The 17,187-nt window shown below is 44.0% G+C and overlaps 1 protein-coding gene across 1 annotated transcript in view; it reads right to left on the reverse strand.

Moving 5' to 3' along the window:
• Window positions 1–1,842, reverse strand: part of LOC311113764 (complement C3-like) — a 73,709-nt gene extending 71,867 nt beyond the window's left edge. The window contains exon 1 of the mRNA XM_084157074.1: window positions 1,733–1,842. Coding sequence (XP_084013200.1) covers window positions 1,733–1,827 — 95 coding nt within the window. The 5' untranslated portion in view covers window positions 1,828–1,842. The remainder of the gene's footprint in view (window positions 1–1,732) is intronic.
• Window positions 1,843–17,187: the final 15,345 nt, after the last annotated feature.

Consider the following 17,187-nt stretch of genomic DNA (forward strand, 5'->3'; position numbering starts at 1 on the left):
TGTTAGAAATGTATTACCCCCTGAACAAGGTTCTAGTAGGCTATGTACAAATTAGAATTGTGCAATAGCAGAGCATAAGAGAGTTGCCACTTCAATGTTACACTGAATTAATTAGTTAAGTTATTGTTATTAAATGTTATATTCCAATGTTATTTAATGTTATTAGTTATATTCCATTCCAATATTATATTTCAATGAATATTACCCCGGTACTTTTAAAAAACGCCCCTTTTCTAAAAACAACATTTCATGAAATAACTAAAAGAAGTGTAACTGTAGCCATTTATTTCCCTTTATAGTTTATTCGCCTAAGCATGACCTTCATTCACATACCAATGTTTTTCCAAAGGTTGCTTTTTTGTGTCAGCAATTAGACATTGTTCTCAGGGGTGGCTAGTTACCCCCTAGTACCCTAAATGTCAGTTGGCTTTTCATAGCAGAGCATTCAGAGGTGGAGATAGCAGAGGTGGAGATGGAGGCTAAAGTAAGCTGCTGTTTGTAGAGGTTGTTTAAAGAAAACCAAACCATAGATTACAGTTTCTCCTGGCCAATAGACTACTGTCAGGGTGAGGAACTTAACATCAAATTGTAAAATCCTGAACTTCCTCTTTGATTTAAAAAGTGAACAATCCCTTTAAGGATTTCCCCCATCCTTTTTTATAATATATTGTACTTTTTTGTGTAATCGCAAGGGTTAAAAAATTCAACTGGTGTGTCATAACATTATGGTACCTGCAGTGACCATGCAAACAAAACATGAATAAATCCACAATACATGCACAGTAACTGGTAAACAATAAATTGTATGGCACTAACCATGTTTCCATCCACAGTAAAGTGATCATATAAAAGAAAAATCAGGACAGCTGTGATGTAAACTGAAATGTTCGGTACAATTTTTTAAATGCCGACAGATAATTTGTTCGTTTGACATGGTGTGATCTTTTTGTGTCGGTAAAATAAATTATGCGAGAAATAGCGGTGGAAACGCCTTTATGCACAAATATTGATATAATAACCATTATGTCTAACTAAACTTGGAGTCACGCGATTATATGGTGTGTGGTCCTCCCACTACGATCCGGGAAACCATGCAGTTTATTAGGCAACAGATTCAATTATGAAGTTATGATGAACTTTACAGAGTGGTTAAAAGTGCACAGTGATCTTGATGCTCCTTTCCAATAAATATTGAGGGTCTTATTCTGGCGATATGATGATCGATGCTTGACTGCCGTTTGACAAATACAAATATTCTCGCTCTTATCCATAATAATTGCATAATCTAGACTATCATACCCGCACTGTATCTGCGAGCTGTTAGCTAGAGCGCACGTGCCAAGACCGGAGTAAGCACATTTGCTATTTAACGAAACTGTTTTTGTGACAAAACTATTGGTAGAGTTGAAAATGCGATGGAAACATATTGAACCGAAAAAGTACATTTTATGTGCACCACGTCATTACACACAGAGTTTTATCCACAACAAGTCAATTTTGTCCGCAACAAATTCGTTATGCGGATTCTAGAATATTCAAATGAAAATCTGTCGCCAATTGGATGGAAACCTAGCTATTAATTCTACAATTTTTAGGAGTAATATTTATTATTTATCAATGTTTCTATGACACGTTTAACATGACAATTCTAGGAATGATGGCTGATGTATTGCCTTTACAATTGCCAAATGTTCTACCACATTGTAAACTATCTTATTTATGATGTACTCACAGCACTTCACCATTGGAGAGCATAGGGAGGGACAGAGCCACAGCGGCCAGCAACACCAGCTTCACCCGCATCATGGCAGTCTGATTCAAGTCCATCCTGACCGTAACTCAGTTCTGCTCTTGAACCTCCACATTGGGACGGGTGCCAGACAACACGTTCACCCTCCTACCCTGTATTTGTTCTTATCACTTATCAGAATTGGAATTCCAAGGACATAGAGATACAAAACACCCCTTAAACCTTACTTCTGCCACCTAATTAATGAGACTTTGAGTCTTCTCATCTTAACTGTGTGTAATTGTTTATTTATTGCTGTTAAGTCTATACCTACACTACCAGTCAAAAGTTTTAGAAGACCTACTCATTCAAATATTTTTCTTCATGTTTACTATTTTCTAACTTTAGAACAATAGTGAAGACATCAGAACTATGAAATAACACATATGGAATCATGTACTAACCAAAAAAGTGTTAAACAAATCAAAATATATTTTATATTTGAGATTCTTCAAATAGCCACCCTTTGCCTTGATGACAGCATTGCACACTCTTGGTATTCTCTCAACCAGCTTCATGAGGTAGTCACCTGGAATGCATTTTAATTAACAGGTGTGCCTTGTTAAAAGTTAATTTGTAGAAATTATTTCCTTCTTAATGCTTCTTGTGACAAGGTAGGAGTGGTATACAGAAGATTGCCCTATTTGGTAAAATACCAAGTCCATATTTGGTAAAATTATGGCAAGAACAGCTCGCCGGTTCTGTCATTCCCCTCATCTCCTACTGGGCCGGCCCCAGACCGGTATCACAGCCAACCTCCCACAGTTAATATCAGCCAAATTATCATCCTACCCGACTTCCAAAGGAATATAAAGAAATATGTAGGACGTGACCTGCAGGACCTTTTGCCACATTCAACAAAAATCTCCACCCACAGGTAAATTAGGCATTGGAAATATCTAAGGTCTCCTTCAAAACCATTCCACTACCACCAACCATTCCACTACTGCAATGGTGTAAAGTACCAAAGTAAAAATACTTTAAAGTACTACTTATTATTATTATTATTAAGTAGTGTTTTGGGGTATCTGTACTTTAATTTACTATTTATATTTTGACAACATTTACTTTTACTCCACAACATTCCTAAAGAAAATAATGTACTTTTTACTCCATACATTTTCTCTGACACCATTAACAGGACAGGAAAATGGTCCAATTCACACACTTATCAAGAGAACATCCCTGGTCATCCCTACTGCCTCTGATCTGGCTTCGTTTATAAATTAGAGTGTTGGAATGTGCCCCTGTGTATCGGTAAATTTAAAAAACAAGAAAATCTTGCTGTCTGGTTTGCTTAATTAAAGGATTATGAAATGATTTATACTTTTACTTTTGATACTTAAATATATTTTAGCAATTACATTTACTTTTGATACTTAAGAAAATTTAAAACCAAATACTTTTAGACTTTTACTCAAGTAGCATTTTACTGGGTCACTTTTACTTTAGTCATTTTCTATAAAGGTAACTTTACTTTTACGACAATTGGGTACTTTTTCCACCACTGCACTACTGGAGAATCCCCAGCATTTCAGGCTGAGTTGACATTCCAGTTAGTCAAAGGGTATCGTTGGCATGCAAGCTGCATCTGCTGAGTGCCTGCACCCAACTGTTGTATAATTGGAAACTGATCACCACACAGCCCCAATAACCCACCAGTCATACAGGAAGGATCCTGGCCTTGTCGCTGCAGCTTGCACAAAATGACCAGTTAGCTGTGCAAGTTGGTCAGGCCCCAGAAATACAACCACCACTGGCTACTTAGTCTCCTCACCCTGTTAATACACACTCATGTCCTGGTCACCTCAAAGACTTTGAATCAACTTTGCTCACTTAGTTTTAGTGGGGGAAAGAGGGAAAAGGTTAAAGCTGTACGTATTGAATACGCTACAAGAGTTGGTTGCTTTCCTGTAACTTGGTTATGCTACTAGAGTGCCTTCAGAAAGTATTCACACCCCTTGACCTTTTCCACATTTTGTTGTGTTACAGCCTGAATTAAAAATGTATTAAATTGATATATTGTGTCTCTGGCCTACACACAATAGCCCATAATGTCAAAGTGGAATTGTGATTTTAGACATCTTTACACATTATACTGAACAAAAATATAAACGCAACATGTAAAGTGTTGGTCCCATGTTTCATAAGCTGAAATAAAAGATAGCAGACATTTTCCATACGCACAAAAATATTATTTCTCTCAAATGTTGTGCACAACTTTGTTTACATCCCTCTTAGTGAGCATTTCTCCTTTGCCAAGATAATCCATCCACCTGACAAGTGTGGCAAATCAAGAAGCTGATTAAACAGCATGATCATTACACAGGTGCACCGTTTGCTGGGGACAATAAAAGGCCCCTCTACAATGTGCAGTTTTGTCACATCACAATGCCACAGATGTATCAAGTTTTGAGGGAGCGTTTAATTGGCATGCTGACTGCAGGAATCTCCACCAGAGCTGTTGCCAGAGAATGTAATGTTCATTTCTCTAATATAATCGTTTTAGAGAATTTGTCAGCACGTCCAACCGGCCTCACAACCGCAGACAAAGTGTAACCACGCCAGCCCAGTACCTTGATATCCAGCTTCTTCACCTGCGAGACGAGCCATCCGGATATCTAATGAAACTGTGGGTTTGCACAACCGAGGAATAATTGCACAAACTGTCAGTAACCATCTCAGGGAAGCTCGTCTGCGTGCTCGTCGTCCTCACCAGGGTCTTGACCTGACTGCAGTTCGGCGTCGTAACCGACTTTAGTGGGCAAATGCTCACCTTCGATGGCCGCTGGCATGCTGGAGAAGTGTGCTCTTCATGGATGAATTCTGGTTTAAACTGTACTGGGCAGATGGTGTCGTGTGGGCGAGCGGTTGGCTGATGTCAACATTGTAAACAGAGTGCCCCATGGTGGCAGTGGGATTATGGTATGGGCAGGCATAAGCTATGGACAACGAAGACAATTGAATTTTATCGATGGCAATTTGAATGCACAGAGATACGGTGACGAGATCCTGAGGCCCATTGTCGTGCCATTCATCCGCTGCCTTCACCTCATGTTTCAGCATGATAATGCACGGCCCCATGTGGCAAGGATAATCTGTAAACAATTCCTGGAAGCTGAAAATGTCCCAGTTCTTCCATGGCCTGCGTACTCACCAAATATGTCACCCATTGAGCATGTGTCGGATGCTCTGGATTGACGTGTTTGACAGTGTGTTCCAGTTCCCGCCAATATCCATCAACTTCGCACAGCCATTGAAGAGGAGTGGGTCAACATTCCACAGGCCACAATCAACAGCCTGATCAACTCTATGCGAAGGAGATGTACTGTATTGCGCTGCATGAGGCAAATGGTGGTCACACCAGATACTGACTGGTTTTCTGATCCATACCCGTACCTTTTTTTAAAGGGTATCATTCACCAACAGATGCATATCTGTATTTCCAGTCATGAAATCCATAGATTAGGGCCTAATGAATTTATTTAAATTGATTGATTTCCTTATATGAACTGTAACTCATTAAAATCTTTGAAATTGTTGCATGTTGCATTTATATTTTTGTTCAATGTAATTACAAATGAAAAGCTGAAATGTCTTGAGTCAATTAGTATTCAACCCCTTTGTTATGGCAAGCCTAAATAAGTTCATGAGTAAAAATGTGCTTAACAAGTCACATAATAAGTTGCATGGACTCAGTCTGTGTGCAATAATAGTGTTTAACATGATTTTTGAATGACTACCTCATCTGCATAAAAACTGCATAAATGTGGCAAAGATTATTTAATTTTTGTCTGAATACAGAGCGTTATGTTTGTGTCAAATCCAACACAACACATCACTTAGTACCACTCTTCATATTTTCAAGCATGATGGTGGCTGTATCATGATGGGTATGCTTGTCATCGGCAATGACATGGGAGTTTTGTAGGAGAAAAATACATGGAATGGAGCCAAGCACAGGCAAAATCCTTTAGGAAAACCTGGTTCAGTCTGCTTTCCAACAGTCTGTGTCATGCCTACTCCCACTCCCCCGCTCCAGCGCTCAACGTCGCCTGTCTACTACACCGGACCTGGCAACCATCGTTACGCACATCTGGACCTCATCATCACCTTGATTACTCTCCCTTTATTTAGCCCTCAGTAGCCTCAGTCATCAGGCAGTATTGGTTTTAGTTCAGTAAGCTTCTCCTGTTTTGTTAATTTTCCTTATTCTTATCATTAAACTCACCTTCTGCACCTGCTTCCTGCTCCCAAAATATGGATGCAGAAGAAGAGAAAGATATCTCCCAGACGGCCGGCGAACAGGGACACCTACTCCGTCAACAACACGATCAGCTGGTGCAACTAGGTGCGGCTATGGATGAGGTCTTCCACGTCCTCCACCGCCTCAACCCCACCCGAGAGGATTTACCTCCAACTAGCGGAGGGTCTCCTACCACGAGTCATCCCAGCGAACCAGCCTCCCAGCCTAGACAGCAGTCTGCCCAGGTCAGCGATGCCTGACTGTCCCTATGACGGGACTCCATCCTACTCCAGTGCTCCCTCTGTTTCGCCCATCAGACGAGAGGCTGCCACGGTCATTTCCCTGCTGACTGTGTGGGCGTTGGAGTGGGCTTCGGCCGTCTTGGAGAGAGGAGAGGAAGAGATGGGTTCCTACGAGAGGTTCATGGCTCTGTTCAGGGCAGTCTTCGACCATCCACCGGAGGGCAGAAAGGGAGGTGAGCGGCTACTCCAACTCGGGCAGGGTGCCCAGACCGCTGCGGAATTACGCTCTCACCTTCCGGACCGTGGCAGCCTCCAGAGGATGGAATGAGCTGGCACTCTACACCCTATTCCGAAGAGGACTGCGTGAGGAGGTCTAGATGGAGTTGGCGTGCTGAGACGTCCAGGAGGCTCTCCAATAGGGTTTCATCCGCCCATTCACCTCCTCTGCGTCAGCAGGCTTCTTTTTCGTGGCCTAGAAGGACAGAGGTCTACGTCCGTGCATCGATTACAGAGGCCTCAATTCCATCACCACCCATTACGACTACCCTCTCCCGTTGGTGGCGGTCGCTGTCGTACAGCTCCGCAGGGCCCGTTTTCTAAATACTAAACTGGACCTGCGGAGTGCCTACAATCTGATCCGCATCCGGGAGGGGGATGAATGGTAAATTGCCTTCAGCACGAGGTCTGGGAACTATGAGTACTTGGTGATGCCTTATGGATTAGCCAATGCTCCGTCAGTGTTCCAGGCGCTCGTGAACGAGGTGTTTCGGGACATGCTCGGACGCCATGTGGTTGTGTATATCGACAACATCCTGGTCTACTTGGTCACCTTGGAGGATCACATCGCCCACGTTGTCCTGGGACGCCTCCTGGAGAACCACCTGTATGTGAAAGCGGAGAAGTGCCAGTTCCATCAGGTCACTCTCTCCTTTCTGGGATACCGGATCAGCCCTCAGGGAGTGATGCTGGATGAAAGGAAGGTCGTGGTAGTCAGGTCATGGCCAGTCCCCAACCACAGTAAAGGGAATACAATGGTTTTTGGGGTTTGCCAACTTCTACCGCCGTTTATTAAAAACGTAAGCTCCATCGCCGCTCCTCTCACCTCTCTCCTCAAGGGCGGTCTCCGTAAATTGGTGTGGAGTCCTGCAGCCGATGAGGCCTTCCGCCTACTGAAGGGGCATTTCACCTCCGCCCCATTGCTGAAACACCCAGATCCTACGCTGCCCTTCGTGGTGGTGGTGGACTTCTCAGAAGTGGGCGTGGTGGCTGTCCTGTCCCAACACCAAGGTAACCCATAGAAATTGTATCCATGTGTATACTACTCAAAGAAACTGTCTCCTGCAGAAAGGAACTATGACGTCGGCGACAGGGAGCTCCTGGTGGTGAAGTTGGCATTAGAGGAGTGGAGACACTGGCTAGAGGACCCATCCTCACCGACCATCGGAACCTGGAGTACATACGGACGGTGAGGCGGCTGAACCCGCACCAAGCAAGGTGGGCCCTTTTCTTCACTAGATTCAACATCACCCTGTCATATTGCCCAGGTTCAAAGAACATCAAAGCCAATGTCCTGAGTGCGCCCATCATTCCACCCTCCCGAATCGTTGCCACCGTGCTTTGGGACGTAGACATGGATATCCGCCAGGCTCTGGAGAGGGAACCCACGCCTGCTACCTGTCCTCCAGAGCACAAATCCCCACGGGGGTAAGTGATTGGCTGTTGACCTGGGCACACACATCCCTCACCGCTGGACACCCAGGTATCACCCGCATCATTCAATCCATCTCCGCAAAGTACTGGTGGCCCACCTTGGCGCGGGACGTCACCTGCTATGTAAACTCCTGCTCCGTATGTGCCCAAACAAAATCTCCCCGGCACACTCCAGCAGCGAAACTTCGTCCCCTTCCCGTACCTCAGAGGCCTTGGTCCCATCTGTCCATAGATTTCGTTACTGATCTCCCCCCGTCTGACGGTTTCACCACTATTATGGTTGTTGTGGACATATTCTCTAAATCCTGACGTTTTATCCCGCTCTCTGGTCTCCCTACCGCTCTCCAGGTCGCTGAGGCACTGTTCCAGCAGGTCTTCCGGCCCTATGGCCTTCCGGAGGACATCGTCTCCGACTGTGGCCCCCAATTCACATCGCAGGTATGGAGAGCCTTCATGGAGAAGCTGGGGGCCACAGCCAGCCTCACATCCGGGTACCGGCCTCAGTCCAACAGGCAGGTGAAGAGGATCAATCAAGAGCTGAGGAGGTTCCTTAGGAGTCACTGCGAGGACCGGCAGGGGGAGTGGGCCCGGTTCCTTCCCTGGGCGGAGTACTCCTCCACCAGGCTGACTCCCTTCCAATGCGTCCTGGGATATCAGCCGGCCCTGGTCCATGGACCCCGAGCCAGACCGAAGCCCTTGCGGTGGACCAGAAGGAGCAGGCGGACCGCCACCACAGTGAGGCTCCCATGTTCCATCCTGGTGATCGCGTCTGGCTCTCCACCAGGAACCTCCCACTCCGCCTGCCCTGCCGGAAGCTGAGCCCCCGGTTTGTGGGGCCCTTCAAGGTCTTCCGGAGGGTCAAAAGGTAACATATCGATTACAACTCCCCACCAACTACCGGTTCTCACCCTCTTTTGATGTTTCCCTCCTCAGGCCGGTGGTTCCTGGTCCCCTGGCTGGTGCCATCCCCCGCGACACCCTCCACCTCCCCTGGACATCGATGGGACAAAGTGTAGAGGGGTAGAGGGATTACTCTCCCTCTATGCCATCAGGTCCGTCCTGGACTCCCGATGTCGTGGGGGTCGGCTCCAGTACCTGTTGGACTGGGAGGGGTACGGCCTAGAGGAGCGCTGTTGGGTCGACATCCTGGACCCCAACATCATCCGGGATTTCCATCTCCGCCGTCTGGACCCCTCCTCGCCCTCGGGGCCGTCCTCCTGGCCAGCGTTGTCCTGCGGCTGGAGCCGTGCGTCGGGGGTGGTACTGTCATGCTTACTCCCGCTCCTTCGCTCAAGCACTCGACTTCACCGGTCTACTAACCACCGGTCCTGGCAACCATCATTACACACACCTACTCCCCATCGTTACGCACACCTGGACCTCATCATCACCTTGATTACTCTTGTGACGACCCGGTGGGCGGAGTTGGGAGGGTCGTCAGCTACATGGGAAACACCCAGCATAAATTGACCTCTTCCACATTCATTGACGAGACTCTCTCCAGGCAGATACTTTGACTTTGGTTGTGGTATTTTTGTGGCTTTTTGGTTGTTGCTTTGGCACCTCTCAACACCTTTCCATATTACATTTATGCATGCAAACACTCACTTACACTACTGATTACTGATTACACACACCATTGTTATTTGATTTAGTTTACTTTAGTTAATAAATATATACTTTGAGTATTCCTTGTCTCCACGTGTCTCCCTTTTGTTACGAACTTGAGCTGGTTTGTGACACTCTCCCTCTATTTAGCCCTCAGTAGCCTCAGTCAGTATTGGTTTTGGTCACGCTCAGTATGCTTCTCCTGTTTGTTAATCTGCCTTATTCTTATCATTAAACTCACCTTCTGCACCTGCTTCCTGACTCCCAACGTATATGTTACACACTGGGAGACAAATTCTCCTTTCAGAGGACAATAACCTAAAAGACAAGGCCAAATATACACTGGAGTTGCTTACTAAGACGACATTGAATGTTCCTGAGTGGCTCAGTTACAGTTTTGACTTAAATAGCCTTGAAAATCTATGACAAGACTTTAAAATGACTGTCTAGCAATGATCAACAACCAATTTGACAGAGCTTGAAGAATTTTAAAAAGGCTAATGTGCAAATATTGTACAAACCAGGTGTGCAAAGCTCTTAGCGACTTACCCAGAAAGATCACTGCCAAAGGTGATTCTAACATTTGACTCAGGGGTGTGAATACTTATGTAAATTAGATATGTATTTATTTAATTTTCAATATATTTGCAAAAATTCCTAAAAACATGTTTTCACTTATTATGGGGTATTGCGTGGAGATGGGTGAGAAAATCCCATTTTGAATTCAGGCTTTAACACAACAAAAGTAAGGCGTATGAATACTCCCTGAAGGCACTGTATGTGCTTGTGTTGTTAAAGGTTGTTATTATATTTTGCGGAATTGCCCATTGTTGATATGCTGTAAGTGTGTGAATGAGATTTAAACATGAATACACACTGAAACGCTAGTTGGCTTCAGCTATTCAAGCTGACCAGAGGCATGACAGTGCCACTCATGGTCCTAGTTATACCAAGAGCCTTATGAAACCCTTTAAAAGACAGAATACACAATACAAAATAAACAAGGGCAACTTATAATATGCAGCGAAGCTGTTTGAGCGTAATCATGTTGGCCATATTTGATTCAGAATAAATGTTATTTTTACCAAAACAATCTTTATGGGCATGAGTTGTACAACTTCATATTTACACGTGATTTAACCATGGTGGCCCCAAAGAAAATACAAAATCCTTCAAGGAACCTTAAACCCCCCAAAAAGTATATTCTGATGTCTGAGCACACTTGTTTTCCTTATAGCAGATTACAATACTTGTATTCCACATTTGAGCAATATCAGAGCTTGCAATATTGGGTTAAAAGAGCTTATTAAGCACTTTTTTTGTTTAGGGGGTGTTTTACACAACCATCCATTTCATAAATGGGAGAAATAAGAGACATGGTTGTGTTTTGTTCTCAAAAACTAAAGCCCTTTTTTGATTGGCCATTAGCCTAGTAAGTGTAAGGCCGGGATTCTATCCAAGCCGCACTACAGCACAGCTGCACTAGGCACCGGACATGTATTAAAGAAAATGTAAACTTAAGCCGACATCCACAGCAATTACCAAGAATGCAAATTGAGTGAAAGCAGGGGAAATTAGCTTTAAAAGTAAATTGTTGGCTGTCTAGGGCAGCTGCGTTATAACGCGGCTCAGATTGAATCCTGGCCTAAATACAGTAGTAGCAACTCCTGGTTCAGAAAGTAGTGAGGCAGGGGTGCAGGCCAGGGTGCTGCAGAGGGTTGTCAGGTTATTCCGAACACGATCACCACTATTGATTTTGATGATTAAATACACAAAGTTCAAGAGTATATTAACACGGGAAGCGGCACAGGTCCTAATCCAGGCACTTGTCATCTCCCGTCTGGATTACTGCAACTCGCTGTTGGCTGGGCTCCCTGCCTGTGCCATTAAACCCCTACAACTCATCCAGAATGCCGCAGCCCGTCTGGTGTTCAACCTTCCCAAGTTCTCTCACGTCACCCCGCTCCTCCGCACACTCCACTGGCTTCCAGTTGAAGCTCGCATCTGTTACAAGACCATGGTGCTTGCCTATGGAGCTGTGAGGGGATCGGCACCTCTGTACCTTCAGGCTCTGATCAGTCCCTACATCCAAACGAGGGCATTGCGTTCATCCACCTCTGGCCTGCTGGCTCCCCTTCCTCTGCGGAAGCATAGTTCCCGCTCAGCCCAGTCAAAACTGTTCGCTGCTCTGGCACCCCAATGGTGGAACAAGCTCCCTCACGACGCCAGGACAGCGGAGTCACTCACCACCTTCCGGAGACATTTGAAACCCCACCTCTTTAAGGAATACCTGGGATAGGATAAAGTAATCCTTCTACCCCCCCCCCCCCCCCAAAAAAAAAAAATTTAAAAAAATTGTAAAGTAGTTATCCCACTGGCTATAGGGTGAATGCACCTATTTGTAAGTCACTCTGGATAAGAGCGTCTGCTAAATGACGTAAATGTAAATATAAACACGCACACCACACTACAAAGCTAAAAACAAGTTGCCACTTTTCCACATAAATTCCCATACGTTGAAAGACACAAAACCAAACAAAAATGATGACACAGCAATTGTGTACCTTTATTCAGTGCACATTCAATACAACTGAGCTATCCTGCTAACGTAGAAGCCTTACTATGGACCCAGCACACTGGACATGCAACTGGGATCATCTTTAAGAGAAAAACAATAGGATACATAGGTTGTTGATAGATGCAAAATGTCTATTTGAACTATGACCTCTTAGATCAACCTCGATCAAACAGAAGACTGAGCCCTTCTTACCTAATAATACCTGGGATTTAGCTGATTTGTGTGTGTGTGTGTGTTGTGTTAGTATTACTGATCGATCATTTAAACCAAATTTCCCAGCAGCTCTTATCTCTCCAAACATCAGTGTTTGTTAGGTAACTTTGCTTGCCCAGTCAGCGAAATCAAACAAACCTTGGCTAATCGAAAGAAAACAAATACTTATTTGACCCAGGTCTGCAGTAGACACGTTAAGCAGGCTTGTGATTTACTGCCAGGAAGGAAGGGACAGTGTTGGAGAAGCTTCCATTTTGGAGACTTTTACCTGGGGACCAAACCAAACAACTGGTTTCGTCTGTAGCTCAGCTGGTAGAGCACGGCGCTTGTAACGCCAGGTTAGTGGGTTCGATCCCCGGGACCACCCATACACAAAAATGTATGCACGCATGACTGTAAGTCGCTTTGGATAAAAGTGTCTGCTAAGTGGCATATTATTAATATACATTTTCAACAAAGTCGTGTGAAAGCCAATGAACATTGCCAAAATGTTAGCCTCGTAAATGTTAAACCAGCCTCATCTCACATGAACTGTTACGAAACATGAGTGCAACGGTCAGTCTGGTTTCACAAGGCTACCAAAATCAGGGCTGCGAACTTTTGAAGTAAGCTTGGAGTGAGATTTGCTATGTAAATTTCATTGCCCCCTTGCACAACCCCTGCACTTCTATGTATTTTGGCATGGCTTAGGCCTATGACCAGGGTGGACAATTTATTAAAAACCACAGGTCAGGTGTATTCAGGATGCTTTGAACATTAAATGAACACAAACAATTCAACAACTTTGTTAATTAGAGAGGTGGTTTGACACTTTTTTCAGACCGTAATGAAATGAGACAGGGAAATGGGAGAAACAGTGGGAAGGTTGGAAGCAGGGATTGATCGCTGTTCTCAGGTGGAAAGTTGTAAACGACATGTGCCAGGGAGTGTTACCACTACACCAAGGCTCTGCACAGGAAATACTCATATTAAAGGTTGATGGCAGTTGGGTGAACACATTTAAAATACCCAAATGAAGGACAACAGGAGGATTTTGCGGGACACACACAAACAACAATCACCCTTCCGTTCATGGTGTAGTGCTAATTGTTTAGTTGCCGGAGAGCAATACAAATGTAAATTACGTCATCATTTCTCAAAATGTGTACCGACAGATGTAGCCTATTGATTATCATGATAGAATATGCATAAAATACATCCTCCAATTGCAACGTCTGCTTATGCCCACACATGTTGTCTCAAGAATATTTTCAATTTTTAAAACCCTCAAACACCAAGTTAGGCATACCTAATTTCAAAATAGGCCATGGCATCATTACAGTCAATCATGAATGACAATTGTTCACGTTTTACCAGTGAGATGTCTAAACTGCGTCTGCATGCCAATAATTTGATCTCAATCAGGTTCATGGGAATATGCATTTAGATCTTCTTGAATTACTGTTTAAAGAGCAAATTACGGCAGATGGTGTTAACAAACTATACTGAACAAAAATATAAACGCAACATGTAAAGTGTTGGTCCCATGTTTCATGAGCTGAAATAAAAGATCCCAAATAAAATATTTCCATACCCACAAAAAGCTTATTTCTCTCAAATGTTGTGCACAAATTTGTTTACATTCCAGTTAGTGAGCATTTCTCCTTTGCCAAGATAATCCATCCACCTGACAGGTGTGGCATATCAAAAAGTTGATTAAACAGCATGATCATTACACAGGTGCACCTTGTGCTAGGGACAATAAAAGGCCACTCTAAAATGTGCAGTTTTGTCACATCACAATGCCACAGATGTCTCAAGTTTTGAGGGAGCGTGCAATTGGCATGCTGACTACAGGAATCTCCACCAGAGCTGTTGCTAGAGAATTTAATGTTCATTTCTCTACCAATGTCATTTTAGAGAATTTGGCAGTACGTCCAACCAGCCTCACAACCGCAGACCCCATGTAACCATGCCAGCCCAGGACCTCCACAGCCGGCTTCTTCACCTGCGGGATTGTCTGAGACCAGCCACCCAGACAGCTGATGAAACGGTGGGTTTGCACAACCGAAGACTTTCTGCACAAACTGTCAGAAACAGTGTCAGGGAAGCTCATCTGTGTGCTCGTTGTCCTCATCAGGGTCTTGATCTGACTGCAGTTTGGCGTCGTATCCAACTCCAGTGGGCAGATGCTCACCTTCGATGGCCATTGGCACGCTGGAGAAGTGTGCTCTTCACTGATGAATCACGGTTTCAACTGTACCGGGCAGATGGCGTGCATGGCGTCGTGTGGGCGAGCTGTTGGCTGATGTCAAGTTATGAACAGAGTGACCATGGTGGCCGGTGGGGTTATGGTATTGGCAGGCATAAGCTACATACAACGAACACAATTCCATTTTATCGATGGCAATTTGAATGCACAGAGATACCGTGACGAGATCGCTGAGGCCCATTGTCATCACCTCATGTTTCAGTATGATAATGCAAAGCCCTATGTCACAATTCCTTGAAGCTGAAAATGTCCCACTTCTTCCATGGCCTGCATACTCACCAGACATGTCACCCATTGAGCATGTTTGGGATGCTCTGGATCTACGTGTTTTTTTAAGGTATTCCCAGCCATAGATTAGGGCCTAATGATTTTATTTCAATTGACTGATATCCATATATGAACTGTAACTCAGTCAAAACTTTGAAATTGTTGCAGGTTGTGTTTATATTTATGTTCAGTGTAGTTACAGTGTGATTGTTTGTTCTGTTAGTCCAATGTCTGTCTTTTCCAATACTAACTCGGGTGACCCATGGGGCGGCGCACAATTGGCCCAGTGTCGTCCAGGGTAGGGGAGGGAATGGCCGGCAGGGATGTAGCTCAGTTGGTAGAGCATGGCATTTGCAACGCCAGGGTTGTGGGTTCGATTCCAGTATAACAAATAAAAAATATGTATGCACTCACTAACTGTAAGTCGCTCTGGATAAGAGCGTCTGCTAAATGACTAAAATGTAAATGTAACTGAATGGTGACTGAATGAATTTACAGTCAATCAATCAATCCAGTGTGTTCTGTGTAATTCCTTTGTCTTTTCCAATACTAACTGAATGGTGAATGTCTTGTGTCATTTTGTCTTCTTGTTGTATGTGAGAATAGAAGTTGTTTCTTAGGGGAAAGGGGAGTGACATGTTTCTTTTCCATTCTGTATATTTGAACTAAATTCAACTCATTTTACATTTTAGTCATTTAGCAGACGCTCTTATCCAGAGCGACTTACAGTTAGTGAATACATATTTTTTTTATACTGGCCCCCCGTGGGAATCGAACCCACAACCCTGGCATTGCAAACGCCATGCTCTATCAACTGAGCTACATCCCTGCCGGCCATTCCCTCCCCTACCCTGGACGACGCTGGGCCAATTGTGCGCCGCCCATGAGTCTCCCGGTCGCGGCCGGCTGCGACAGAGCCTGGATTCGAACCAGGATCTCTAGTGGCACAGTTAGCACTGCGATGCAGTGCCTTAGACCACTGCGCCACTCAGGAGTACTCCAGTTTAAGAACTGGGATAAGCTACAAATCTCCTTGTGGGGCAGGCCACATGTTATAAAGATGGCTATAGCTCCTAAACTGAATTATGTCATCAGCATGTTTCCACTGTCCATACCTGCCTACACCTTTAACACCATAGACCAATTGATTACTCAGTTTATTTGAACTATTAAAAGTGCAAGGATGAACCTAGCTAGATTACAGGCAAAGACGGGAGGATTAAAGCTCCCTAACATGTAATTATACAGTGCCGTGAACAAGTATTTGCCCCCTTTCTGATTTTCTCTATTTTTGATACTGAATGTTATCAGATCTTCAACCAAAATCTAATATTAGATAAAGGGAACCTGGGTTTAAAAATAACAAAAAACTATACTTATTTTATTTAATTAACAAAGTTATGCAACACCCAATTCCCCTGTGTGAAAAAGTAATTGCCCCCTTACACTCAACTGGTTGTGCCACCTTTAGCTGCAATGACTGCAACCAAATGCTTCCTGTAGTTGTTGATCAGAGGAATTTTAGCCCGCTCTTGCAGAACTGCTTTAACTCAGCAACATTTGTGAGTTTTCAAGCATGAACTGCGTATTTCAAGTCCTGCCACAACATCTCAATTGGGATTAGGTCTGGACTTTGACTAGGCCATTCCAAAACTTCAAATTTGTTGCTTTTTAACCATTTTCATGTAGACTTGATTGTGTGTTTTGGATTATTGTCTTGCTGCATTACCCAGCTACGCTTCAGCTTCAGCTCACAGACGGATGGCCTGACATTCTCCTGTAGAATTCTCTGATACAGAGCAGAATTGATGGTTCCTTCTATTAAGGCAAGTCGTCCAGGTCCAAAGGCAGCAAAGCATCCCCAAACCGTCACACTTCCACCACCAAGCTTGACCGTTGGTATGAGGTTCTTACTGTGGAATGCAGCGTTTGGTTTTCGCCAGTGTTGGAAAAAGTACGCAATTGTCATACTTTAGTAAAAGTAAAGTTACCTTAATAGAAAATTACTCAAGTAAAAGTGAAAATCACCCAGTAAAATACTACTATCAAAGTAAATGTAATTGCTAAAATATACTTAAGTATCAAAAGTAAAAGTATAAATCATTTCAAATTCCTTATATTAAGCAAACCAGATAGCATCATATTCTTGTTTTTTTAATTTATGGAAAGCCAGGGGCACACTCCAACACTCAGACATAATTTACAAACGAAGCATTTGTGTTTAGTGAGTCCGCCAGATCAGAGACAATAGGGATGACCAGGGATGTTCTCTTGATAATTGTG

Source organism: Coregonus lavaretus (assembly GCF_964263955.1).
Source record: "Coregonus lavaretus genome assembly, chromosome: 40".
Taxonomy (NCBI): Eukaryota; Metazoa; Chordata; class Actinopteri; order Salmoniformes; family Salmonidae; genus Coregonus; species Coregonus lavaretus.